The 26,826-nt window shown below is 42.5% G+C and overlaps 2 protein-coding genes across 3 annotated transcripts in view; one reads left to right on the top strand and one right to left on the bottom strand.

Annotated features, from left to right (window-relative positions):
- Positions 1-288: 288 nt before the first annotated feature.
- ppp1r11 (protein phosphatase 1, regulatory (inhibitor) subunit 11) lies at positions 289-4,103 on the bottom strand. The gene is made up of 3 exons (XM_058048079.2): positions 3,656-4,103; positions 2,513-2,621; positions 289-1,105 (listed from the first exon to the last, which is right to left on the bottom strand). Exons 1-3 carry the CDS (start codon positions 3,731-3,733, stop codon positions 921-923), a joined length of 372 nt encoding a protein of 123 aa, XP_057904062.2. The 5' UTR covers positions 3,734-4,103; the 3' UTR covers positions 289-920.
- A 100-nt stretch (positions 4,104-4,203) lies between these two features.
- The window catches only part of vars2 (valyl-tRNA synthetase 2, mitochondrial), a 27,528-nt gene continuing 4,905 nt past the window's right edge, over positions 4,204-26,826 (top strand). The window contains exons 1-26 of one of the 2 annotated variants that reach the window (XM_058048072.2): positions 4,204-4,422; positions 4,521-4,725; positions 6,437-6,521; positions 7,107-7,207; positions 8,637-8,758; positions 8,836-8,902; positions 9,928-10,025; positions 10,136-10,217; positions 11,776-11,895; positions 13,975-14,083; positions 15,097-15,185; positions 16,726-16,816; positions 17,004-17,131; positions 17,265-17,368; positions 18,140-18,221; positions 18,289-18,365; positions 20,979-21,066; positions 22,171-22,264; positions 22,683-22,753; positions 22,817-22,942; positions 23,025-23,129; positions 24,116-24,184; positions 24,260-24,338; positions 24,563-24,693; positions 25,464-25,616; positions 25,737-25,979. In XM_058048072.2, the coding sequence (XP_057904055.2) occupies positions 4,537-4,725; positions 6,437-6,521; positions 7,107-7,207; positions 8,637-8,758; positions 8,836-8,902; positions 9,928-10,025; positions 10,136-10,217; positions 11,776-11,895; positions 13,975-14,083; positions 15,097-15,185; positions 16,726-16,816; positions 17,004-17,131; positions 17,265-17,368; positions 18,140-18,221; positions 18,289-18,365; positions 20,979-21,066; positions 22,171-22,264; positions 22,683-22,753; positions 22,817-22,942; positions 23,025-23,129; positions 24,116-24,184; positions 24,260-24,338; positions 24,563-24,693; positions 25,464-25,616; positions 25,737-25,979 (2,703 nt within the window). In that variant the 5' untranslated portion in view covers positions 4,204-4,422; positions 4,521-4,536. Of the gene's footprint in view, positions 4,423-4,520; positions 4,726-6,436; positions 6,522-7,106; positions 7,208-8,636; positions 8,759-8,835; positions 8,903-9,927; positions 10,026-10,135; positions 10,218-11,775; positions 11,896-13,974; positions 14,084-15,096; positions 15,186-16,725; positions 16,817-17,003; positions 17,132-17,264; positions 17,369-18,139; positions 18,234-18,288; positions 18,366-20,978; positions 21,067-22,170; positions 22,265-22,682; positions 22,754-22,816; positions 22,943-23,024; positions 23,130-24,115; positions 24,185-24,259; positions 24,339-24,562; positions 24,694-25,463; positions 25,617-25,736; positions 25,980-26,826 lie in introns of both variants that reach the window. The other variant, XM_058048071.2, reaches the window with a different exon arrangement.

Below are 26,826 nucleotides of genomic sequence, written 5' to 3'. Positions count from 1 at the left end.
GGAAGAAACTATAGATAATTCCATTTTCCTGACAAATAAGAAAATCAAGTTCAAAATTGAAGCGATAAAAAGGCTAATCAATGAGAAAGTAGAAGCGCTGAGATACATGGGTCGTTCATAATTTCAGACCGGAACCTAATCAAACGAAAGCACTGTGATGATGTCCGGTGTCACTCCACTATGTGGCGTATCCGTGTTTCTCTCCCCCTGAAGCACAGGAAGCAAAAGACGTGATGTTTTACTACTGTAGTGTACACAAGACGCAAACAGGAATCACACTTCAAAACGTTGAATGAACATTCACTTGGTATGATGCTTTATTGTATTTACACATTACCAGTACAAGACCAATGTACATTTTATTATGATGATGATGATGGTGAATCACTGTGCAAGTGGGACATATGTATCATCAAAAAAATGCCATGTGAGTTGTGCCAAGTGGCGATATGGGTACGAAGCTTGAGCCAGCAGTCATGCACCTTCACAACAACACCACTAAGAACCACACCACAACTGCATAGCTTGCTGTCATTTCCTTTTTTTAGAACGTTCCGCTGGCCGTTGGAGGACAGATGGACGCCCCCGATTTAGAGGAAGTGGCCGACGATGGCAACTTTTCATTGGAGCGGACACTCTGGCTTGTGGAAGTGCAACATCATCATCGTCAAGGCCGTCACTGCCCCCCCCCCCCCACACACCTGAGTAGTGATCGGTACAGACGCGGTGTGTGCGACACGATGGATATGTGGGATGAAGTCACCTTGGGGGCGGCAGTAGCATACGATGAAGGCTGCGTTGGATCTTTCTGTCCTTTTCTGTCATCGGGCTCAACTTCAAGTCGCTTTGTGGCGTTGCTCAGATGAGGAAGGCTTCCCCTCGCCCCAAATACAGCCCCCCTTCCCCCTTTGCAGAGCCCCCTAGTGAGCATGAGACCTTCCAGAATTTGCGGGCACCGTGGCTCCCCCGGACCCCCTCTGTCCGTGATCCCTCCGACCGTGGCCAAGGATACAGTGTGCGCTGCCGCACCCTTCGTCGTCGTCGTCTCCCTCGCTTTCAGAGGACGATTCTCCAAACTGCCGGGGCTTCTCATAAATACAGCAGCCTGAAACGCAGCACACTGGATTAGTATGGAAAACTGTGGCGGCGCAAGATTAAAACGTGCCATGAAAATTCATGAATTCATCAGACATTAATCACACATACGTTTTCCACAGCTCTTTCCTCCATACAGGCAGGAAGAGCACTCACTCTGTGCATTGAATTCAGAACCTTGCTGTTAATGGCATGAATGGAGCAACCCGTTTGTCAATCAGACAGTGTCTTGGTACCAGTGGGTGGAGGCGGGGCTTCTAGCATACACAGAAGGGTGCAGAGGAGTAACCTAGTCCAAATTAAATGTGTCGTGTTTTGATTTTTTCCTTGTACTTTTCTTAAAGGGGACCTATCATGATCATTTATCCACCCGTTTCATTGAGGTGTGGACTCCTATAGAGCAGCTACACACAATAACACACACAGAAAACTGGAATGTGAACTTGAACGTGAACTTCCAGGATCTGCCCCTATTCCAGCTGTATGTCCTTGGATACGTGCTTCCCGCCAAAACGCTCTGTTTTAATTTATTCCCAGCCCGGCCCGCCCCCAGGCACGCCCAATATGGCGGGTATAGGAGTTGACAATAAATGAATTCTTTTTTTTTTCTTCTGAAGTCTTTAGCGAGCTAATTAAAGTGTTTAGGAGCTCATGATCTCTTGGATGGAGACCCCCGACTTACTGTGGATGAACTCAAAGTGGAGGCAACCCTGGTGCTCCTCTAATCTCGCCTGCACGAGGGGGAGCACACACTGTCGGACACACTGTGTCAGAGGCACCGCTGGTGTCGTGGAGCTCAGAAGGTGGACGTGAGGGTGCCGCGTTTACTGACGGCGGACAATCTTGGCAGAACATCGGTAGTGGAAATGTCATGACACGTTTTTGGTGGGACATTGGTGAGCACCGTGGATCTCTCCATCCAACATCCAACTTCAGCAACACTTTGGCGGATATTTGACGTCCACAAAAACGGAATGAGAATATTTTTCTCTTGCCGGGAATCACCAACTACGATTGTGAATTTCACCTACAGCCACGCCCATAAGGAAGCCCACCCCTCTGTGACATCACAAAAGAAGGGTTTTACAACGCCCTCTGAAAGTGAGCATTTTGAGCCATCCCGTACGCCTTTCCAATGTAACTACATCACCGAGTACATTTATACCCCACAAGGCATGCTGGGCAACTTCTTCTTGGGGTCGAGTGCACTTGGTGTTCCCAGCATGCCTTGTGGCTTTTTCACACTTTAAAAAGTGAGCTGCGCATCTGCTATCCAAATAATCTTCATATTATTCCTTTATCATTTCAATTAAGATTGCGTTTGACAGTTTGACAATGCAGTTATGGATTTTAAAATAGGACACGTCAGTCAAAGTCTTTCTGGTTATCCAAATATGATTCATAAAGATCCACTCACATTTGGAAGACCTCCTCCCCAGGTGCTCATTGTCCACCGTGTCACTGGACCACTCCACCTTCTTCTCCGTCTTCCTCTTCCTCAGCTTGATTGTCAGGCTGCGGCCCTCCTGAACCGTGACAAATACTTCATGAGGACAGCAGTGTCGACACGCAACCAGTTGGTCCGTAGAACAACGGCATGAACAGAGTGAGCCCTTTTGTCAGTTATACAGTCACTGTTTCCTCAGTGGGTGGAGACAGTGGAAGCACACACAGAAGCAGTGGTGGGCAAAACCCTTCATTTCAGTCAACCGGATCACTCCGTATTCATTCAGTATAAAGAGCCGTTCATTTGGGTCAGTTGGTGGTTAGCCTGTGATCTCCCCCTGTGCATAGACCCGGTCAGTTGTGTCGAGTCAGCCCGTTCCGACTCAACAGCGCAACAACACGTGATGACTAGAGGTGTGTCGGTCATGAACGAACGGGTCAAAAGAACTAGTTCTTTTTTTGTGAACGGCCTGAACGAGGTCACCGACAGTGTCGGTCAATCTCTCGGCCTTTCAGTCAGCTAACCCCACCCACCCACAGAGCGAGGCGCAGCGATAGGATAAGACAGGCAAGCACGCAGATGGTCCCGCCCTGCAAAAGGATCAGTGAACTGACTCTCCAGCCAATCAAAAAAAAAAGCATTTGCAACTGAACGGACTGAATGGGTATTTTAGGGGCGTCAACCTCGTTCATTAAATAACACCCTTTACACTACATTGCTTATCCTCATTAGGGGGCATGCTGGAGCCTATCCCAGCTGTCTTGGGGTAAGAGGCGGGACACACCCTTGGCTGATCGCCAGCCAATCACAGGGCACAAATAGATCATATTTGCATATCATAAAATCTTCAAATGCATCAATTGAACGTCTTTAATTCATACTGTACTTCATTCATTTTTATGCTTGAAAATGCTTAATTTAGGCCCAAATACATGGATGGGTCTTAACGCGGCCTTTTGGTCCCCAGCATGATGCTTGTTATTTCAGGTGGCCAACATTTAACGTCTGCAAGGTTGGGCTTAGGTGCAGCGAGGCCTTGTTTGGGTTAGCAACTGTCATTGCAAGTGATTGCAAGGCGCAGTCAGCCGAAGAAGTGCAGTCCGTGTGCTTTACCTGCTGAGGTGGCGGCGGCGTGCTGCTTTCAACGGTCTCGGTTATCGTCTCACTTGACGTCCCAGGAACCTCTGCCATCCCCGCGGCTGCTTCGCTAACGCTAACGCTAACGTTAGCTAACTTTTACGACGAGAACTGTTTGGCGTCCGACAGTCGCCAGTCGCCTCTTGATCGCCTGTCTCGAAAACGTCAATAACAATCGACGGTGATATAAACCGAATATTGAAAAAACAGAAGGGCGGATGAATTAGCACTCTGATGGGATGTGGACCACCAATATAGTAAAGAATAAGGAGATAACAAAATGTTGACAGATTCGAAACGGAAGTGTGAAATGTTGTTGAACTATTTAATGTAAAATCACAACGTTCTGAAACATATAATAAAAAAGCGCACAGTAAGCAGTCATAGTATTATATTGTAGACGAAACACCAGCGATTGACGCGTTCCTGTTGCAGTTTGGGTGAGTATACGACAATTGAATTGTTTTATTTTGAAAAATAGCCGGATGCTGTATTTCTGTTTGTATGTCGGGGGAAGATATTAGTTGACGGACAGGTAGGACTTGTTGTCTGTTCAGTAAAAATGTGTGGGACACAATTTGCTGGCATTTGAAGAGATTATTAGGAGATTTCAGCAAATATTAAAAAATGTCCCAATTCATTGCGTTGCTGTGGTGATTTGATTTGTTTAAAAAACTACATTAAATAGTTTGAAACGTTTTAAAATTGAAAGGTCACCGAAGGCACCGCTGTGGAAAGCACTAGTAAGTATCACGTAAATATGAGCAGCCAGCTCTGAAACATCCTTCTTCCATTTGATATCCAATCCACTGTGTTTCCACTTGTCAATTTGAAATCGCAGCAGCAGCAGGAGCAGCATGCCTTTAAGGATGTGGAGGGCATGTTCTGTTCAAAGGCTGGCGCGGACAGAAGTAATTCGACTCTGTTCAAGTATCTCGCCTTCAACCTCACCAAGCATTAAGTCAAGACCGCATCTGCGTCTTCAAGCTGTAAAGCAAAAGCGGAAAAAACAGAGGGAAAATGCCATACTGTCAACTCAACACAATGTAAGTACTCATTACAGTTTGCCACAGAATTGTCATATATTGGTGAGCCTACACTGCTGACATGGAGGCTAATGGTTGCATCATTGGCCTATGATGCATTTGGAATTGTAATGCTGTAGGAGCAAGACACAAAAAGTGAGTAAAGTACATGAGAAACAAAAAGGTTTAGAACTACAATGGACTTTATTTCTTCCTTTTGTTTTTCCTTATGTGATAAGATGGTGCTTCCTTTTCAATGGGATGGGGGCCCAAGCAGCACCCAGGCGAATCCTGCTTTGTGGAAATTCACTTATCACGGTTATGTCTGGAACCCATAAAGCGCTATAAATGAGGGACTACTGTATGCCTAACGGGGAGCGTACACTGACAGCTTTAACCCTGGGGGTCATCTCTGACAAACTTTAGCGCTTTTCTAAAGCCGTAGCGATAGGAACAAGCCCCAGGTATGATTGCAATGCTGGTGGCTGATAAGATAAGGTTTGATATGTTGAAGCTCCATGTTTGTCCCTCATTGTTAATTGTTTGTAGAACATTTGGTGTTGCTAGCCTGCAAAACAGTGAAGAAATGTCACTCCATGGATGCCATGTTTGTTTACAAGTGAGTTTGCGTGTCAAAGGCAGGAGAAAAAGAGCGCTTGATTTGCTCATTCTCACCCTACAGCGCAGGTCATTTTGCGTCATTGGAGCGCTTTTTAAAAGATCCAGGCTGTTTAGTAATGTTTTTGGGTTTATTGGTATGATGTCGTAATTCTTCATGTTTAATGTCTATTTAGATTGTGTTCAGGGCTGCACGACGAGCGAGTGGTTCGGACGCAGGTCACATAGCTAGGAGACCTGAGTTCAATTCCACCCTCGGCCATCTCTGTGTGGAGTTTACATGTTCTCCCCGTGCATGTGTGGCTTTTCTCCGAGTACTCCGGTTTGGTAAATGGCCTATGTTGTATACAGGAAGTAAACAAATGTTTTAGCAATTTGGCTTGGCTTTCTCCTACTCTTTTAGGTGGGGGGCATTTGGACACTGTTGTTCAAAATCATCAGCTGCACGGTAGAGAGTGGTTAGCGCACAGGCCTCACAGCTAGGTGACCCGAGTTCAAGTCCACCCTGTGGAGTTTGCATATTCTCCCTGTACTCCAGTTTCCTCCCCCATTCCAAAAACATGCTAGGTTAATTGGCCACTCCAAATTGTCCATAGGTATGAATGTGAGTGTGAATGGTTGTTTGTCTATATGTGCCCTGGGATTGTCTGGCCACCAGTCCAGCTGGGATAGGCTCCAGCACCCCCGCGACCCTTGTAAGGATAAGCGGTAGAAAATGGATGGACGGATAGAGTTCAACTTTTTAAAAACGAGATTAGCATACTCGCATTATGCGATTTGGAAACTTGCATTAATACGCGTTGATGGCGCTATACACAGCAGCAAGATTTCTAGTCGGGGTGCAAAATAATAATCGCGCCAATATGAAGGAATTATGACGTACAAGTAGCGCAGATGAATAAAAAAAACGCTGCAATGAGGCACAGTGTGATTGAGCAAAGCAAGCACTCATGTCCTCCTCATATATTCTGTATAAGTGATCGCTATATGGAGTTGTAGTGACTAAAGCTACAGTATATTCCCACAGTCCCGTTATGTTGTGCTTTCCTTTTGGTAGGTGTGAGTGAGTTGATCTGCCTGTTTTAACATAGTCTCTGACATGTTTTGGTTTTAGAATGCTGATGAAGAACTTGCCATAAAATGGAGGGAGAAGGAGAGAATTCTCTACACTGTTCCCACCCCCCCCGGGTCAAAGAAAGGTGTGTATTGTTTGTGTTTTTACGACATTAGTTTAGTGACCAACAGTGGCAAACGCTCAAAACATAGAAACGATCCAAACCAAAGCAAGAAGCACATCACTGGGAAAATAAGTGACAAAATCCTAGGTCACAAAACAAAATGGACGTTTGCCAGACTACCGTGAAGTTAGCACCTGGTGTGGAAAAAAATGTTGAAAAAAAAATGAACAGTATGTAGCTGCTCTATAGGAGACCACAACAATGGTCCAAAAATGAGCAATTTAATATCAACGGACCCCTGGACATCCCTGACGTAATTAGACAAAGACATACGACAAAAACAGTGAGCTGTATTATTATTATTATCATAACAGCGGTTTATTTGGTTTCAAATAATGTTTACAATTGTTGACGAATACAGATAACGACACAAGGTACTCATTTCACACTCGTACCTGGCAAAAAGTCATTATCCTTAACAGATACTGGTTTATAACGAGCTTTTGATCATTTCTCTGTTTGGAGCATTTGCCCCCATAGCCACTGTACATAGTTTGGCACTCCATGCAGCTTTTCAAATGTCTTCTCACGTATGGCCATTTGCAGACACAACAGGACCTTTCCCATCCTCGTACAGTCCAGACTATGTGGAGTCCAGCTGGTATCAGTGGTGGGAGAAAGAAGGATTTTTCAGCCCCGAGCATCACGTGAGATATTGCAAAGATACCAGTATTATACCAGTATGAGATACCAGTATGAGATACCAGTATTACACCAGTATGAGATACCAGTATTACACCAGTATGAGATACCAGTATTACACCAGTATGAGATACCAGTATTACACCAGTATGAGATACCAGTATTACACCAGTATGAGATACCAGTATTACACCAGTATGAGATACCAGTATTATACCAGTATGAGATACCAGTATTGTAGGTGCAGATTGACACCTCTGTGTGAGGCCCTGGTTTACTCGTGTCCAATCGATGAGATCCACACAAAGTCCATATAGTTGCAAAAAATGAAAGGTTTTATTTTATAGAATGCTATGACAAAAAGGTTAATTGTTCAAAAAAGATAACTCAAATCAGACACGGTAAAAGAAAATCGTGTGCCTCCACAGCAGTCCAAAACTTCCACCTCACCGTGTGACACAGCACCTCCCCCAACATGTGCCTGGCCGCACACCTGAATGGAGTTTTTATAATAAGCAGCACCATTATTTGAAACAAAAACAGCAACAAAAATTGATTAAAATAAATATTCCCATTTCATATTTCAAACAATATTTAAGGTGTGCATCATAGCATAAATAAACTCTACGATTGACTGGCTCTTACAAGTATTATACCAGTATTATACCAGTATTATACCAGTATGAGATACCAGTATTATACCAGTATGAGATACCAGTATGAGATACCAGTATTATACCGGTATGAGATACCAGTATTATACCGGTATGAGATACCAGTATTGACATAAGAGCTTTCCTACTTTACATTGACAAACAATGATGGCATGCAGAAATAAAAATAAATAATAATAATATGTGTTCCATTCATATTAATACTAATTTTAACCAACATCAAGCAGTCAATAATATCATTGTAAACAGTTCCACAGCTAATATGTCTTCAGTGCTACCTTTCTCCCCTTCCTTTGGACAGTTTATCAAAGAATATGATATCATTTGTTGCATATGTCAAGTATGGCAGCAATAGCAACATTTATTTACCACGACCTTTAATCTTTGATAGTGCCAGGTGTTTGTGCGTACTCTTTCTCTTACTAATTTGCTTTTCCACAAATGATGGCTTTTTCAAAATATCAAAATATCTAATATTTTTGTGATCATTGCCATTGTTGTAATGTTATCATGACATGAAAAATACTGTCTGGAATGACAGCAATTCCTTTTTGTCATCATTTCATCCCCATTTTGAGTCTTTACTTCTTTCCATCAAACAAATACAAATGAATATATGACCTTTATTGTGTTTGTCTGCATGTTTTATTTGCATTCTGCCTATATTTGTCTGTGTGAACCTACCATTAGGATACAGTATACACTATCAGCAAGGCAGCGTGTCCTCTCATATATTATATATCATATATTTCCTTTTCAGGCAAAAGTGCCTCATGCTGTGGATCAGAACTTTGTTCTGTGTATCCCTCCACCAAATGTCACCGGGACTCTTCATCTGGGCCATGCTATGACTGTAGCTATAGAAGATGCTGTGGTCCGATGGTACCTCCAACAGTTGATGAATGGCAGATGGCATCGGCCGACACAAAGCAGTAATGTTACTTGGTTTTGTTCAATAGGAGGAGGATGCAGGGTTATAGAGTATTATGGATCCCCGGATGCGACCATGCAGGCATAGCAACTCAGGTAAGATGGCTGACTCTCTACTCCCGTATATTTCATCATCTTCTTTTCTGTCACCGTGGGGCAGACTGACAGCATAGAACCTCATCAACTTGTTGAAATAAAGATGGGAAAATGTCACCTGGTATTTAGCTGATTTACATGAGTCAGAATACTGTTTGGGGCTGCACGGTGTTCGAGTGGTTAGCAGGCAGGCCTCACAGCTAGGAGACCCGTGTTCAATCCCACCCTCAGCAATCTCTGTGTGGAGTTTGCATGTGTGGCTTTTCCTCCCCCATTCCAAAAACATGCTAGGTTAATTGGCCACTCCAAATTGTCCATAGGTATGAATGTGAGTGTGTCTATATGTGCCCTGGGATTGGCTGGCCACCAGTCCAGGGTGGACAGCTGGGATAGGCTCCAGCACGCCTGCGATCCTCGTGAGGATAAGCGGTAGAAAATGAATGAATGAATGAAAATACTGTTTGACCAAAAATATCAAAATCAGTAACATAAAATACATATTCATATTTGTCCATGAGGCTTTATTCTAAATGTATTTTCTAGGGGTGCATGGCAATTATCAGACCGATATGAGGGAATTATGACATCACACCGATAAATCCAATAACATTAAAAACAGCTCAGAAAAAATAATGATTAAAAAAACAAAAGCATGACCTGGAAGGTGCTTATCACTGTTGTACTTCCATAGAGAAGAAAAGTCACATGTAAACCTTTTTTATTGTCCTTTTAAGTCCAGCCTGTTGCAGGTGTTAAATGTTAAATAACATGAAATAAGGTGTATATGTAATCAAATTCTTGTGTCTGGAGGTAACTGGGATAAATAAGGGATCACTGTGCATGCCCCCCCCCCAACTGGATCTCATGACACGCTCCAAATACAATCGTAATATGGTGGCCGGAATCGCTGTTGGACACTCCTGAGGAAAAGCAGCTGTCAAAACACATTTACTGCTGACTTCCAATAGCAAATATTGGTAGTGAAGGTCTTCATGATCGGTCTTAATATTATGTGTTGGACTCAGACTGTGGTGGAGAGGATGTTGCTCCAGGAAACGGCGAAGCACAGACAAGATTTCACCAGAGAAGAATTTTTACAGGAGGTTTGGAAATGGAAACACGAGTGAGTGTTCTCTGGTCTATACGTATATACTTGATGATGATACTTGATGGTACTGCTGTACTGGCTATGTCACCGCCACTAAATACACGTTTGTACTGCTTTGCTGTTAGGAAGGGAGAGGAGATCTATCACCAGTTGAGAAAACTCGGTGCTTCCCTGGACTGGAGCAGAGCCTGTTTCACTATGGATGAAGTAAGATGGATGTTTTCCACAAGCTGGCATGTATGAAAGAGTTTGGGCACCCCTGGTCATTGTCAAAATCTTCCTCTATAAATGACTGCTTGTTGGGATCAGAAATTGAAATATAAATATATCATATAGCATACCAACACGGTGATGGGTGACAAGTGACAATTGAAATGAATTAATTGGATTTACAGAAAGTGTGCAGTAATTATTTCAACAAAAGTAGGCAGGTGCATACATTTGGGCACCCTTGTTGTTTTTTATTCACTTGAATACCTTTAGAACTAATTATTGGCACACAAAATGAGTTTGGTAAGCTCATTGACCTTTGACCTGCATACAAGAGTGAAGCCAATCGTGACAAAAGCGTATTCAAGGTTAAAACAGGTCAAATGACCTGAAAGAAAAAGATTGTCAGGTTCCACTCTGAGGAACATGGAGAGGAAATGGAAGACCACTGGTGTCACTGTGCATCCTTCAACGATTAGAGACAGATACTGTACGGGAACGTCGTATGGAAGAAGCTTTTCTGATCACATGCCACAAACGGAGTGGCTTGAGGTACAATTTGAAAGTCAAATGGAGTTGCTTGGCGGATGAAGAACACGGCATTCCAAGACCAACCCTTGCTAACCACAGTAACATTTGGTGGTGGGTGGCAGTGGGGGCACTGGAAATCTTCAAGTTGAAAGCGGCATGTTGTTGATTGTTGTTGATACATCCAACAAGACAATGACCTTAAACGCTGCTCCAATTCTACTAAGGCATCCATGCAGAGGAACATTGTGGAACGTTGTGGAACGGCCATCTCGGTCCCCAGACCTAAATACTATTGATTTAAAGCGGGCTTTCCATGCTCGGAACCATAAAACCTGACTCAACCGGAGATGTTTGGGAAAGAGGAATGGTCCAAAATCCCTTGAACCAGAATCCAGACCCTGACTGGAAACTATAGCAAGCATTTATTTCTCTACAAAAAATTGATGTGTTTTTTCTGTTGGGGTGCCCACATTGAGGCACCTGCCTACTGTTAAGTCATGATTATACAATGTGTGTATGTGTATAAGGCTGGCAAATGACTAATTTGATTAAATCACAGATTTGAACTAATTGATCATGATTAATCACCACTAGCAACTATGTCTGTAGCATGGCCATTTATACTGTATTTACTTCACAGCAAGGTAAATGATGTATATTTGTACTAAAAGTCAACTGAATATGTCAGTCAAGCTAAAATATTTATTTGTTTAAAACGTACATATTTATTACTAGTCAAACATTTGAATCCCACTTTTCCAATCGCGTTATTCTGAGCGATGAGGGGTTGCGTTGACAGACATGACATAGGAGTTTTTGAGGTTTTTTTGTATGGTAGCTCCAAGCAAGACTTGGACTCGTGTGACTCTTTGTCACAGTCATCCTTTTTCATCATGTTTTTGTTTCAAATGATGTTTTTAAGTGATCTCAATGTGGTGTTTTCAACCTTAGTTCCATTCAGTGGTAACAATAGCGCTGTCCATGTTGGCCGTGATGTTTGATGTTGCTGTCTTCTTGCTTTTAGGGTTTCAGTCAGGCAGTAACCGAGGCCTTCGTCCGTCTGTGTGACGCCGGTCTGATCTATCGCGCAGAGGGACTCGTCAATTGGAGCTGTGCCCTGGAGTCGGCAATCTCCGATATAGAGGTGATGAAACCTGTACCATCCATGGACGTCTGGTGGGGTCATGTCATTTTATGCTATTTTCTGTGGTGTAGAAAAGAAAGACAATGCAACTGAATGCTTACTAGTGGTGGGCAACACCATTCATTTCAGTCAACCGGTTCATTCCGTAAAAAGATCCGTTCATTTAGGTCATTTGGGTCAATTGGTGGTTAGCTTGTGATCTCCCCCTGTGCATAGACCTGGTCAGCCGTGTCGAGTCATTCCGTTCACTCATGTTCACCTTCGTTCCGACTCAACAGCGCAACAACATGTGATGACGTACGTTGAAATCTGAAGTACTATGACAGCCCTGCGGATCCGAGCGTCTCAGCTCCCCGGTGTGGAACCGAGACGGAGAGATAGACCCGGTCAATCTCTCGGCCTCAGTCTTTCAGTCAGCTAGAATCCCCGCCCACCCACCCACAAAGTGAGGCGCGACGATAGACCCACCCCGCAAAAGGAATGGTGAGCTGACTCTCCAGCCAATCAAAAAAAGCATTTGCGACTGAACGGGTATTTTTGGGGCGGTGGCCTCGTTCATTCCGTTCACAAAAAAGAACCAGTTCTTTTGACCCGTTCATTCATGACCGACACACCACTAATGCTTACTGACGTTGTCCTTACATTGTTACGTTAACACGAAAGGATGCTCAAGACGAACAACACACTTCCCGCCCCTTTCACAATAAAAGCACTACCCTTTTATTCATTTTGTCTGACTGTACTGAACCAAATCAGAAAAGTAGCTTCCAACAATATTCTAATAATAATATAATATTACTAAATTAAAATGACGAGCCTGGAGTTGATCATGTCATCGTTTGATGTGTACGTGGCAGGAAGTTTGCTAGCATGAATGAACTTGAAGTTATCATTAAATAGACTCCCTTTATTGTCATTGCACAAAAACACAGTAGTGAAATTGCCAACGAAATGTTGTTGCCTGGCTCCCATATAATAACAGACACAAAAGAAGATAAGTAATAATAAATAATAATAATAATAATAATAATGTGGAGAATAAATAGATAGAATAGACACCAAATATGAACAACATAATGTAAAGTGCAGCGTGAACAGTAAATTGCCCAAATAATTTAAATAATTTAAATAAATAATAATAATGTAAGTAAGGGGTCTTATTTGGCATTGAGCAGTCTGATGGCCAGGGGGAAGTAGCTGTCTCTGAATCTGGTCGTCCTACAGCGGATGCTGCAGAGCCTTCTCCCCGATGCCAGGCGAGAGAACAGTCCATGCTGGGGGTGTGTGGGGTCAGAGCAGATCCGATGGGAGTTACCTTTATGCCTTCCAGTGGCGGTTCTGGCTTGAATGACGTCCTGACTTCCTAACTATGCTATTATGTATGAATGCGTGAATGTGCAAAGTCGTTTTCACCGTTACCATTCACTGTCCTCGGAAGACCTTTCACATGATAGTTGCACCACATGGGGAAAAACACGGAGCTTCAACACATCAAACCTTATCAGCCACATGAGACGCCAGCATCGCTACAACGAGATGGGCTTGTTCCTATCTCTGCGACATTTGAAACCTTTGCCAAAGACGACCTGAGGGCTAAAGCGATGTAGGGTTTTATTATGGATGATAGCACTGGCTGACCAGCCCTTTAACAATGTAGCAAATGGCACCATTTGGCTGGGAAAATCAGTAAAACAATAGCCCATGTTTCCACAATTGATATGTATTCATGTAAAATGGATGGAGTTACTAGCAAAACCTTTTTTCAAAAATGTTTTAAATGTTTTCCACTGTCTGATTTGGCCCCGCCCACGGAGTGGTACTGGGCCCCATTGTTAGGGTTAAACCTGGATGGCGCTACCATGCATTTAGCTTGTTAGCTTTCTTTGTCACAACTGAAGAGAGACGGGGAGGGTGCTGGAGCGGACCGTATAAATAGCGGGATCTACTTGAATCCAGTCTCAGTCTCCACCAACTGCAGTTGTAACCCCCCCGCCCCCCGCCCCCCCCCATATTTCACTATTTCTAAATAGTCAATGTTGAAATATGACTTGATGGTCTTCCTCTGTGTTTTGTCATCAGGTCGATTCCAAGGAACTATCTGGAGAAACCATGCTGTCTGTGCCTGGCTATCAACACAAAGTGGAGTTTGGAACCATGGTCACATTCGCCTACCCCTTAGAAGGCTGCGGTTAGTACCGGTGTTGATGGGGGGTTGAAATATGGCACCTAACCAGACACCTCTTTAGCAACCACAAGGTCCAGAGTTATTGTGGCCGTGGCCATCTGGTTTGGGTGAGTGGTGCACAAGGACATGACCGGCCCGCATAGAGCCCTGACCTCAACCTAGTACTTCAAAATTTAGTCAAATTACAGCTTTACAGTTATTTTATTTTCTTCTCGTAATATTATAACTTTATTCCCATCATATTTTGAATTTATTCTTGTAACAATTGTAGCCTTAACTTTTTCAGCCACCTAACTTTCCCTTTGTTGTTTTGTTTGTTTCTCATATTATTTATTATTATTATTTTTAACTTTATGCAACTAAAACAGGGGTCAGGAAACCATGGCTCCAGGCCCGAATGGGGAAAATATGCATCTTTGTAATGAGTTTTTTTTTTTTTTTTAATCAGACTTGTGACTCTGACTTGTGATTGCATGGGTGAGCTTGAGGAATGGAGGGGAAGCGGGTGTTTGGCTGCCTGCTTTGGTTGGGATGTTACAGGTCTTCCCCCAAACGCGGTCAACTAACCATGAATTTAACTTTATTCTTGTCAAATTATTGCTTTATTATTTTTGTTGGCTTTTCTTATTAAATCATATTTTATATTTAAAATGGCTAAAACAGCTTTGGGACCCAAATGGCCCCTGGACCACACTTTGGACACCTTTTGCCCTAAGGGGGAAATAAACAGCGGCCCGTAGAAAACACCAGAGTGCTTTCATGTATTGGAATTCTGTCTTATGTCAGCATAAGTTGACAGACCTCGTTTGAGTTTTTTTTTCCCATGACTATATTTGGAAAGGGGTCCATCCTTTAACATTTACTGAGCTTACACTTTATCAATGTTAACACGTTGTTCTAAAAATAAAACCTGTACACGTCCTCAAGGTTTTATGATGTGAACAGTTTATTCCTGGAAGCGTGACTTCTTAAGCTATTCACTTTGTTGAAGGTTTGCTGTGTTCCTTTGGTTTTAGATGGAGAGGTGGAAGTGTCGACAACCCGTCCAGAGACCATGCTGGGCGATGTGGCCATTGCTGTTCATCCGAGTGATCCTCGATACCAGGCCAGATGTTTTTAATGCAGTAACTCCTTGGCATTTTGCGGCGTCACTCTATCAGTATTTTTCCAACATATACTAATGACTTATCAGATGACTCGTTCAATGATGTTGTGACGGTGTGTATTCTACACTGGTCACTCAGGCAGTCATGTTACAGCGGAGTAATGTGGAGAGAGACACACAAGCACCAGACTTGATTGGCAAAACAACAGGCACAATAATCTCTAACGCGGGCTGCTCATGCAACTGTAATCCACGCCAACGTAACCCCTGACATCACTTCCTGTCTTTCCTCTTATAATGTCTACCATATTGATGAATAGGAGTGTCATTTCATGCATAGAGGGTTATATTCATGTCAAAAAGGATATTTGGAAGGTCGGAACCAGATTTGCTATCCTTTTAACTATGAAAATATACCATTTATAAATAAGGAATGCTATTTTGCGTGAATACAATAATCGTGGCCACGATGTCCAAAGGTTTTCCAACAAAGGCCACAAAGTCAAAAATGAAAGGATCCAAGTTGGCTACTTTGCTGTTTTGTAAAGCAACACGTGGAGATAAGCTAAGCGGGAGGACCAAAGCTAGGCTTACATTTAACATTTCACAGACTTCTATCAGTCTTATGCGTTACATTTTAGAAAAAGTTACCTTTTCACTACTTTTTAAAACATGTCCCCTTTTGAAATATTCTCTGTAAATGTACTTATATTATGACTTTATTCCCATTATATTTGGCCTTAATTCCCATAATATTATAACTTTTCCCTAACCAAAGTTTACACAAATGACAAATTAATTGTTTGGTTCCTTATAGTATTTCCACTTTTTTATTACTCATTTTTTCTTGAATATTTCAAATCTATGCTACTAAAATGACATTACTCTTTCTCATAATATTACAGGTTTATTCTCATAAAATTGTGAATTTTTTCTTTAGTTTCTTAATGTTTTATAAAATTAAAGCTGTTTTTGCCTTTTTCCTTATAATTATACTTTATTCTAACTATATTCTATTCAATATTCTCATATTATATGTAACTTTATTGTGTGTAACTTTCCTTTTTTCACATTTTTATTGAATTGATTTCTGTAAATGTGGCCCAAATCGTTCATTCATTTTCTACCGCTTATCCTCACCAGGGTGGCGGGGGTGCTGGAGCCTATCCCAGCTGGACTGGTGGCCAGCCAATCCCAGGGCACATATAGACAAACAGCCATTCACACTCACATTCATACCTATGGACAATTTGGAGTGGCTAATTAACCTAGCATGTTTTTGGAATGTGGGAGGAAACCGGAGTACCCGGAGAAAAGCCACGCTAGGTCTCCTAGCTGTGAGGCCTATGTGCTAACCACTCTCCACCGTGCGATATAATATAGTAATATGGTTAATACTATTATAATGGCCCCCGGGCATATTGTCCATTGCGATGGGATGTTAAAAAAAAAAAAAAAGAAGAGAACTCACCTGGATTGGGAAAGTTGCCTATGAAAAATGGAATGAAATCCTGTATCCTGAATGACTTTTGCGTTTCAGGCTTTCCATGGAAAGCATTGCCGCCACCCCTTCACTGACAGACTGCTGCCCTTTGTTACTGATGCCATGGTGGACATGGAGCTGGGAACAGGTCACCACACTTTTTTTCCATCTTTTTTTGTCTTTTATATGTCATAAGTAGCATATGGCAGTGAGCTATCTTTTATATATCATAAGTAGCATATGGCAGTGAGCTATCTTTTATATGTCATAAGTAGCATATGGTCGAGTAAGAAACTGTTGTGCTGAAGTATATTTCTATTTCTATATTTGCGTAGGCGCAGTGAAGGTCACACCTGCTCATGACCACTCGGACTTCTTATTGTCCCAGAGACATGCACTACCACGCGTCACCGTGATTGGAGGAGATGGGAAGATGACTCCACTGTGTGGTCAATGGATGAAGGTGTGTGAGCTTCATTCTTGTATTCATTTATGGGCTATATGACCATATATCTCCTTATAGATTTGAGTTTTGTAAAGTATTTTTCCATCAAATTTTGATAAACATCTTTTTATATCTCTTTGTATCGTTAAAGGGAGTAAAGCGTTTCGACGCTAGACAGATGGTAGTCGACGCTTTGGTTGAGAAAAAGCTGTTCAGAGGGAAGAAAGGTCACGCTATGGCCTTACCCGTTTGCAGGTTGGTTGCGTTCCACACCGACACCAATTACACAACAATCCAATACAATGGCTGTATTCCAACGGTGCCCGTGATTATCTCCATAAAGATGAGTTTCCATGTTCATCGTCATAAGAAGAGAAACAGATTTGCAGATATGGCAAATATTTGCAGTGCTGCTTCCTAATGCCGTCTTTCTGGCTTCTGGCTTCATGTTGTATATGACATGTTGACAAGGATCTTCTATTCCATGTTTATGGACAAAGGTCAAATGGAATTCCATGCTTGTAATGGAGTCACAGCAATCCCTTGTTTTCATGAATGCATGACTGACTGTAATAAGTTAATTTCCAACAATTACAACTTCTATTCCATCCATCCACTTTCCTCCGCTTATCCGGGTCCCGGGGTCAGCAGCCTCAGTAGGGAAGCCCAGACTTCCCGGTGCCCGGCCACCCCCTCCAGCTCCGCCGGGAGGCCAGCTGTGAGCCGTCTTAACAGTCACCCCAAGCTCATACTGAATCCATTGCCGCTCCGGGCTTGATCCGGTTGACGCATCGGCGAGCTCCTGCGCCGGCTACGGAAGCCCACAGCTTGACCAGAGAAAAAAAAAAAGTTATCCCCCAAATGGACAGCTGTGACAAATTCAGTGGGAGTCCAGAGTTAACCAACACACTTTCAGCCTTCAAAATAAGAGCACTGTTTACCACATCTTGCCTTATTGTGGCTGAAAAAGTCCTGCAGGACTGATTTATTTAGTTATTGACCTGATTCTCCTCCACGTTGTCTCAGCCGCTCAGGGGACGTCATTGAGCCTCTTCTGAAGGAGCAATGGTTTGTCCGCTGTAAGGAGATGGCCAGAAAAGCTACACAGGTAACTACACAGGTAACCACACAGGTAACCTGCTGGCATGCAACCTCTCAAACCATTTTATTATCAGGCGGTGGAGGATGGCCGACTGGAAATCATTCCCCACTTTTACACCAAAACGTGGAAAAACTGGCTGTCCAACATCAGGTAAGAGCAGAATTGACATTTTGCACTGTTGGATCATCGGATGTTTGAAGTAGAACTCCAATAATGCAAAAATGAAATGGGAGTGAGACAAAACATGTATAACAAACAAGCATTTTCCACTTTCTGACAAATAAATGTATCAGGCAGAAGTGGTTGGGGTTTCTTGGTCATAAGCTCATTTGGTGGAAGTCATGACGCAAAACGGCTTGTCTATGTGGAGTGGAGCCAGTGTTACCTGCATGCATGCAAAGTACAAGCTCTCTGATGTGTGGAGTTGCTAACAGCCTTTTCAGTGGGTCTACCCGGGTGTTTTTAAACACGGGCAGTCTCGTGGAAAACAGGGAACGACCACACTTCCGCTCCAGGTGTTGTCGAGATTGTCTGCACCCAATAAATGTGTACCAACCAGTTAGTCTCCAGTTAGTAGCTCATGAGCTCAAGTGGCTGTCCAAAGGTTTATTCATTTGTTATCAACTCCTTCTCACAAAATGAGAAAGTGGGGCTTGGCAGTAGTCCAGACGTCCTCCAGAGCTTGGGAGTGGGAGCGGTCACAGTAGAGTGGGCATGCCTGGAGTCGCCAGCAAATCCAAGGAAACGCAGCTGGAATAGGTGCAGATTCTGGAAGATCTAGAAAGCTCTCTGTGCGGGTTATTGTGTCTGGCTGCTCTATAGGAGTCCACAAGTCGATACAAAGGCCGGATATCAGCAATAAGTCTACTTTTAACCCTTAGATCAGGGGTCAGCAACCTGCGGCTCCAGAGCCGCATGTGGCTCTTCAGCCTCTTTATTGTGGCTCCCTTTGCGATGCTTGAATATTTTTAACACCCGAGTGGGGAAAATGCACGTCTTTTGTAATGAGTTTTAAAAAATCCAACTTTGTCTGAGACCATGAATGCATCCTGAGTGAGTTCTGACTGCTATCCAGTTCAGTACATGAAGAAAAACAAGTAATACTTACCTACAAATCTAAAAAATAAATTCGAGATAATTTAAAAACAGCGGCATGGGAACTTGTTTTTACGTTTACAGTAGTTTACACATACATTTATGTAAGTTTATCTCTAAAACTAGCAAGAGTACTCCAACTCGTCTTTTCTTATCTGAACTACTTTGATACCCCCAAATTCCCTCCAATGTTGTTTTAAACATACTATATGTTTTGCGGCTCCAGGCTATTTTTCTTCAGTGGGCATTGGGTAAAATGGCTCTTTTCATAGTAAAGGTTGCCGACCCCTGCCTTAGATGAATGAATGACTGGACCCTACACTCTTCCATAAGTGGCTCAAAAATCACCCATATTAGAATCAATGCCTTTTGAAGCCATTTTGCCATTTTGGTTAGGAATAATGCTATAGCTAATGCTATAGCATACTTGACTATGCCAATGCTATAGTATTCCAGATTGACAGTATCTCTGACAGGTGTAATACCTATACTGCATATTATATTTTACAAAAACCCTGCTAGTGTTAGCTATCGATAAAGTATGGCCAACAATACATATAGTCATGTTAGCCAGCTCGTGTCAGCTAGTTATAAAGTAGGCTCATTTGTTGATCAGTAATATGAACACTATCATGAAGGACACACACACAATATCATATGAAGATAATACTTGCATGTATGAACACTTGATGTGTGAAATAATCTTCCTGAGGTGTGACACTTCTGATATAGTCTGTGTGGTCTACACTTCATTTCTTCCTGACAGCCAAAGTTGATAAGAATCAAAGGTTCCTATTGGATTCCATAGAAAATGCATGGAGGTCATTTTGGACCCACTTCTGGAAGGTTGGGGTAGTAACACAAAATCTACAATTTCTTCAAATGTATAAAAGGTAAGTTAAAAATGTGAATGGCATGATATCAAAAACATGTTTTTTGAGGAATAGCTGGAATATGAAATGATAACAATTTTTCATTACAAAGATATTTCAAGAAAACAACCTGACCGGGTCATTTTGGACCCACTTATGCATCTAAGGGTTAAAGTGAAATAGGCTGTTTTTCATCTCATCCAAAGTTGGCAAAATGTTGGCAAAAACGTGAATTGAATGTCATTTTTTTTGGGCTTTTGAGCTCTTGATGGCAAAGGCAAACAAGCTTTCTCTCTTTGAACACAGTGTGATTGTTGAGCTGCAAGGCCTCTGACTGACCTGTATACAAGTCAAGCTGTTGTTATTGGAGCAGCTAAAACAAAGAACTATTTTTCCGGTGTAGTGACACGGTGCCTGACGCCACCGCTGTGATGTAATGGGCCCCGCTCCAAAACGATACGATAGGACGCCAATCTGTACTGACTGGGAAACAAGAAGCACCCAAATGATGAGTTATGTTTTTACACGCTAGGCGGACTGTGTTTTTAGCGCCATGTGCTGCATGTGTTCTAATCAATATCACGGTGGCTTACACCTGATTGGTGTTGGGTGAAAAGTGTGTCCCATTCCATGCATTGTTAGCTGCCTTGAGCTAACCGGGAAAGATGTGTTGGAGAATGGCGAACGATGGTTGTGAACTTAAGAATTAATCTCACCAGTCATATTTTGTGGTGATGAAGGCATCCATGTTGGGATTGTTTGGGACGTAAACGATGCATATGTGTTTGCTTTGCAGTGACTGGTGCATTTCCAGACAGCTTTGGTGGGGGCATCGGATCCCTGCTTACAGAGTGAAGGTCCTGGGTGCTGGTGACCAACAACAGGTAGGGCCGGTAGTAATACCAAATTATGAATACCAAATAATCCTTTGATGATGAATGATTTGATCATCCTGCTGCCATCCACCAGTTAGCAACTTTTCTGAAGCTTCTCCACTAAGGGGGTGGAAATTAATCGCTATTAATCCATGCCAGTGCGTCGGCTCATTCACTGGCTATGGATGCAGTTGACGGGTGAGATGCGGATTCATCTCGATGCGTTTGTGGGTATCGGTAAAATCTTATTCATGTTAAACTGCACCCCATATGCGGTTCCCCAGGTGCCGTGAATGCACCATCGTTATTTTGCGCTTGCAGTTGGCTTCTTCCTGAAAAACAATTTAAAAAGGGTACAAGTTTTCCACATTCTGCTCCTCACTGCTGTATTAGCCTAGCTGCTAGCGCATTCATATTAGCAGTATGTTTAGCAGACTAAACTTCTCTCGTGTGTATAGAATCTATAAACACGAGAGAAACCACGAACGCCAGCATGTACATATGAAAAACAGTGATTATTGCAAGCGATAAAAAGATATCTGAACACAATTAAATACATGTATTTGTACGCTTGTGTCTTCGTTGGAATAGGTGTGTATGCTATGTCAGTTGGTTCTTCTGTTGCAGGCATGTGTTTGGCCAGCTATGTGGGGCGGGTTGAGCATGACCTGTGAACCAGGAAGTGCTGGAATCGGTGTGTGTGCTGTGCTCTGGTGGTGGAAGTGTGAAAAATAAAGTTGACTGGAAGCAGCCGTTCGCCGTGTTCTTTTTTGGTATTGAAATCCTTTAGCAAAGATTGATTTAAGCTGCTTTTGTATCGACCAAATTGACCAAATTGGCTGGCGGGAGATGAAAAGGGCATCGTAGTAACCGGATTATCATAATAACCGGGTATCGTACTAACGGAACTAATTATATCATAAAAGACTAGAAATTTGCCGGGAAATGAAAATAGTATCGTAATAAGCAGTAATTCGTTATAACCGATATTGATATAACGAGACTTTACTGTATTTTTTTTTTCTTAAGCATGTCATTGTTGAATATTGTCCCTTTTTAAAATTGTGTTCCAGTTAATGATGGAAATTGCATAACTTGCGTGTACTTATGCAGGAAGAGTGGATGTGGGGACGGAACGAGGAGGAGGCCCGTAAGAGAGCGGCCATCAAACACGGAGTGCAGCCAGAAGACATCAGCCTGACTCAGGGTGACTAACCTCATGAACCTCAAGCGTTTCCACATCTTCTGGAATATTTACTTTGGACTCTTATAGAGCAGCGCCACACCATAAAGCGCACAGGAAGCTTTCTAGGTCTTCCAGAATCAGCACCTATTCCTGACACTCACACTCCCAGGACAAAACAGTGCAGCAGAGCGGGGAGGAGGGCATGCCTACAGCTTGTACTCAGGCATGCCCATATAAGGAAGGCCAGCTGTTAGATGATATTTTTAGAACGTGCACACATAGCTGACGCTTGCATTCCAATTTACATATTTGCAGTCCAAAGAACAAAGGTAGAAATAATCCCCCAACATTATCATCATCAGCATAAAGCTGATATGGGTATGCCATTGTTTATTGATTATTGATTTGTTTTTGTGTATGTGTACCCCGTGTGAGTCAGACCCGGATGTTCTGGATACATGGTTCTCCTCTGGGCTGTTTCCTTTCGCAATGCTGGGCTGGCCTCGGCAGGTACGGCACCACCTCCAGCAAAATGGCAGCCCAACGGATGTAAACATGACCTCCTTTCCACAGACCAGTGACCTCCAACACTTCTACCCGCTCTCCCTCCTGGAGACGGGCAGCGACCTCATATTCTTCTGGGTGGCCAGGATGGTAATGCTGGGCACGGAGCTGACAGGCCAGTTGCCTTTCCAGCAGGTACGTGAATAAATACATGCATAGCAAAATGCTATATTCATACTTTTTCATCATCGCGTGTTTTCTCCTTTTTCTACTGGAGGTTCTACTTCACCCTTTGGTCCGAGATAAACATGGCAGGAAGATGACCAAATCTTTGGGAAACGTCATCGACCCCCTGGATGTTATACATGGAGTCTCCCTGGAGGTGTGTACAGTCAACCCTCGCCATTTTTATACCTTCCAATTTCCCCTTTCACTTTATCACGGCGTGGCAAAAATATACTCATGAATAAATCCACTTTATGTTGTTTCATGCTTGACTGTTGCTGATTATTAGTCAAAGCATATGCATTGTTCAACTAAAATGTACACGTTTGACATTCACAAGATGCATTAAAAGACTTTGTGATGTTATGTAGTTGTATACACTGGCCACTAGGTGTCATCATATTTCATTAACAACAAAACTATAAAAAAAACAACATACAGTTATCATTTTAGAAGGACAAAGTCAAAATATTAAGAGAAAAAAACTTGTAGTTTTAGGAGAATAATATTATGAGGAAAAATAATGTCCCATTTTTTAAATTGAAATTGGAAAAAAGATGATGAAAAACACAAAATAATAAAGTTGAAAATTTGGGGCAAATTATGGTTGTGCAAAACGTTAATGTATTACGATAATCAAGTCAAAATATTATGGAAATAAAGTCATAATTACGAGAAGGACATTTTCAAGATTAAAGTTCAAACAAACATCAAAAAAGGAAAAAACCCAGCTGTAATTTTACTCTAAAAAGTCCAAATCTTAACAGGAAAAAATGCATTTATTTTCCAAGAATAAACTCCTAATGAGGAAAAATAATCAGATTTTTGAAATATTCACCAAAAAATGTGGTTTTTTTTCAAGTTGTAGTTTAATGAGAAACAATTGAAACAAAGTTGCAGGTTGTGGGGAATAAAGTCAACGTATGACAAAATGCAAATAAGGCTTATTTAAGGAGAAACTTTCAATATTTCTACATACATATAATGTACATTTATTTGAAAACTAGCAAGAATGGGGGTAAAAAAGAGCAATTCTATCTTGGAAATCCAATGTAGTACACACCAACAAGTAGCTTCAAGTAGCTAAAGGTACGACTGATTGTGAAAATGCCTTTCAACGACGTTTGTGTGTTTTCCTCTCAGAGGCTCCAACAGAAAGTTACGGAGGGGAACCTTGATCCCAGGGAGAAGGTGGTCGCCATGGAAGCTCAGGTCAGATCCTTTGTGAAGGACAGAGCGTGCTCGTGACCTTTTCTCTTATCTAACCGTTCCATCTGCTTCCCACAGAGGAAAGACTTCCCCCGGGGGATCCCTCAGTGTGGAACTGACGCTTTGAGATTTGCCCTTTGCTCTCACAAGGTCCAGGGTGAGTGATGATCGTCTCACACATCAGAAAATGATCTTTGGAGATACGGATAGCATACAGGAAGAGATGATGTGGTCTGAAATGGACGTCCATTTTGTAATAAGTTATCTTAATGTACAAATAATCCCCACTTCTGTCATACTCTTTGAATATGTTGGTCTGGTTTTGGCCCCCTGTCTCCGAGTTAGACAACCCTGGACCACCTTGATCTTGATCTTGTTTAGGACAAGACATCAGTCTCTCCATCTCTGAGATCCTGAAGTGCAGACACTTCTGTAACAAGATGTGGCAGACATTGAGGTTCACCCTGCGAGCCCTGGATGCCGGCACTGCACCAGTGGGGACGCTGAAGGAGGTACCACGGTCGCCGTCTGATTATTTCTCAGTATATTATACTATATAGTATATGATAAGATGATTATATTGTAGTATTCTACATGATTTTGGATAAGAACATGAGACAAAATGTGTTTATAAGATGTAGTCAAAGGCTAGCTTCCTTCTCCAGATGTTTGCCCCAAAATGTGCTGACTTGCTTCAGTATCCAAAAGGGATGGGAAAAACAGGAAGTCCGTATTGTTCATCCTGTCCCGTGCAACACTTTTGAGCTGTCAGTGTGCTGCTTGGTGGCTTGGTGTTTGGCTTGGACCTTGCAGGCAGAAGAAGCCATTATCTCAAAGACAAATAACCTTGATGGCAGCAGGAAAACATGATGTTCCGTTGCAATTAGAATTAAATTTTTCCTGGAATTTTATTCTATAGTTTGGCCTAAATACTGAAAACACTTGCCAAAGACTCAAATGAAACAGAAGGTTATTCCCTTTGGAATAAAGTAATCCCTCGTTTATGGCGGTTGATTGGCTCCACACCCAACAGTGGGAAGTGAATTTCTGCAAAGTCGGAAAATGGTGGTAGTTAGGACAAAGGGAACCTATTTGCAACCTTTCATAATGCAATGATTAGAGTCCTCTAGGCGTGAAATAGCACCCCTATAGCCACCTTTACACTCACGAGCCAATCCAGTAGATGTTGACATCCTTCATGATATCCCAAAAGTATCCTTTGAAGAGCATACGTTGTATCAGGATGTCAACGTTGGATGTCTTTTCCATGTTTGCCTTGTAGACGGTTCCTCTGACCAGCATGGATCGATGGATCTGCTCCCGCCTGTACAGCACGGCGGCCCAATGCCAGAAGGCCTTTGAAGAATATGACCTGCACACCGTCACTGCTGCCCTGTACTCCTTCTGGGTCCACAACCTGTGTGACGTCTACATGGTGAGGAGGGGTGCACCCCAAGGGGACCCGAGGAGCAGGAGCCCCTGATACCTGAGCTGAGCTAACGTCGTCAATGCGATGCATCCGTCAGCCACGCCCCTTTGTGTGTACGCGTTGCAGGAGAGTGTGAAGCCTTTGCTGCAGGAGCGGCGTGAGGAAGCGGCGGTCACCGGGGACGGGCATAGAGCGAGACCGGCGCCCGCCGTCATCCTGTACCACTGCGTGTCCACGACCTTGGCCCTCCTCTCCCCGTTCATGCCATTCATCACCGAGGAGCTGTGGCAGAGGCTCCAGACCTTCAGAGCCGAAGAGGCGGCCCAGGGCAGCTTGGGTCTGCAGCCTTACCCAAACTCCTCTCACCTGGTACCGTTCGTGCGCCGCATCGCCGCCGCTAAATACATGGCTCAATATGCTTGAAATCTTTGTTTTTCCTCTGTTAACCATCGTGGCTAACAGGAAGGAAACACCTGCAGTCATCATGGCGCCAAAAAGCCTTCACAAGCAGGCGCATTTATTAGCTAATCAACAAGCATTCATTAGCTAATCAACAAGCATTCATGAGCCAATCAAAAAGCATTTATTAGCTAATCAACAAGCATTCATTAGCTAATCAACAAGCATTCATTAGCTAATCAACAAGCATTCATTAGCTAATCAACAAGCATTCATTAGCCAATCAACAAGCATTTATTAGCCAATCAACAAGCATTTATTAGCCAATCAACAAGCATTTATTAGCCAATCAACAAGCATTTATTAGCCAATCAACAAGCATTTATTAGCTAATCAACAAGCATTTATTAGCTAATCAACAAGCATTCATTAGCTAATCAAAAAGCATTCATTAGCTAATCAACAAGCATTCATTAGCTAATCAACAAGCATTCATTAGCTAATCAACAAGCACTTATTAGCTAATCAACAAGCATTCATTAGCTAATCAACAAGCATTCATTAGCTAATCAACAAGCATTCATTAGCTAATCAACAAGCATTCATTAGCTAATCAACAAGCATTTATTAGCCAATCAACAAGCATTTATTAGCCAATCAACAAGCATTTATTAGCCAATCAACAAGCTTTCATTATCTAATCAACAAGCTTTCATTATCTAATCAACAAGCTTTCATTAGCTAATCAACAAGCATTCATTAGCTAATCAACAAGCATTCATTAGCTAATCAACAAGCATTTATTAGCTAATCAACA

The sequence above is a fragment of the Doryrhamphus excisus genome, linkage group LG7 (assembly GCF_037039965.1).
Source record: "Doryrhamphus excisus strain RoL-2023G ecotype Guam linkage group LG7, RoL_Dexc_Guam_v1.1, whole genome shotgun sequence".
NCBI classification, from domain to species: Eukaryota; Metazoa; Chordata; class Actinopteri; order Syngnathiformes; family Syngnathidae; genus Doryrhamphus; species Doryrhamphus excisus.
Note: the sequence above shows the minus strand (reverse complement) of the source record. Positions and strands in the feature narration are given on the sequence as shown.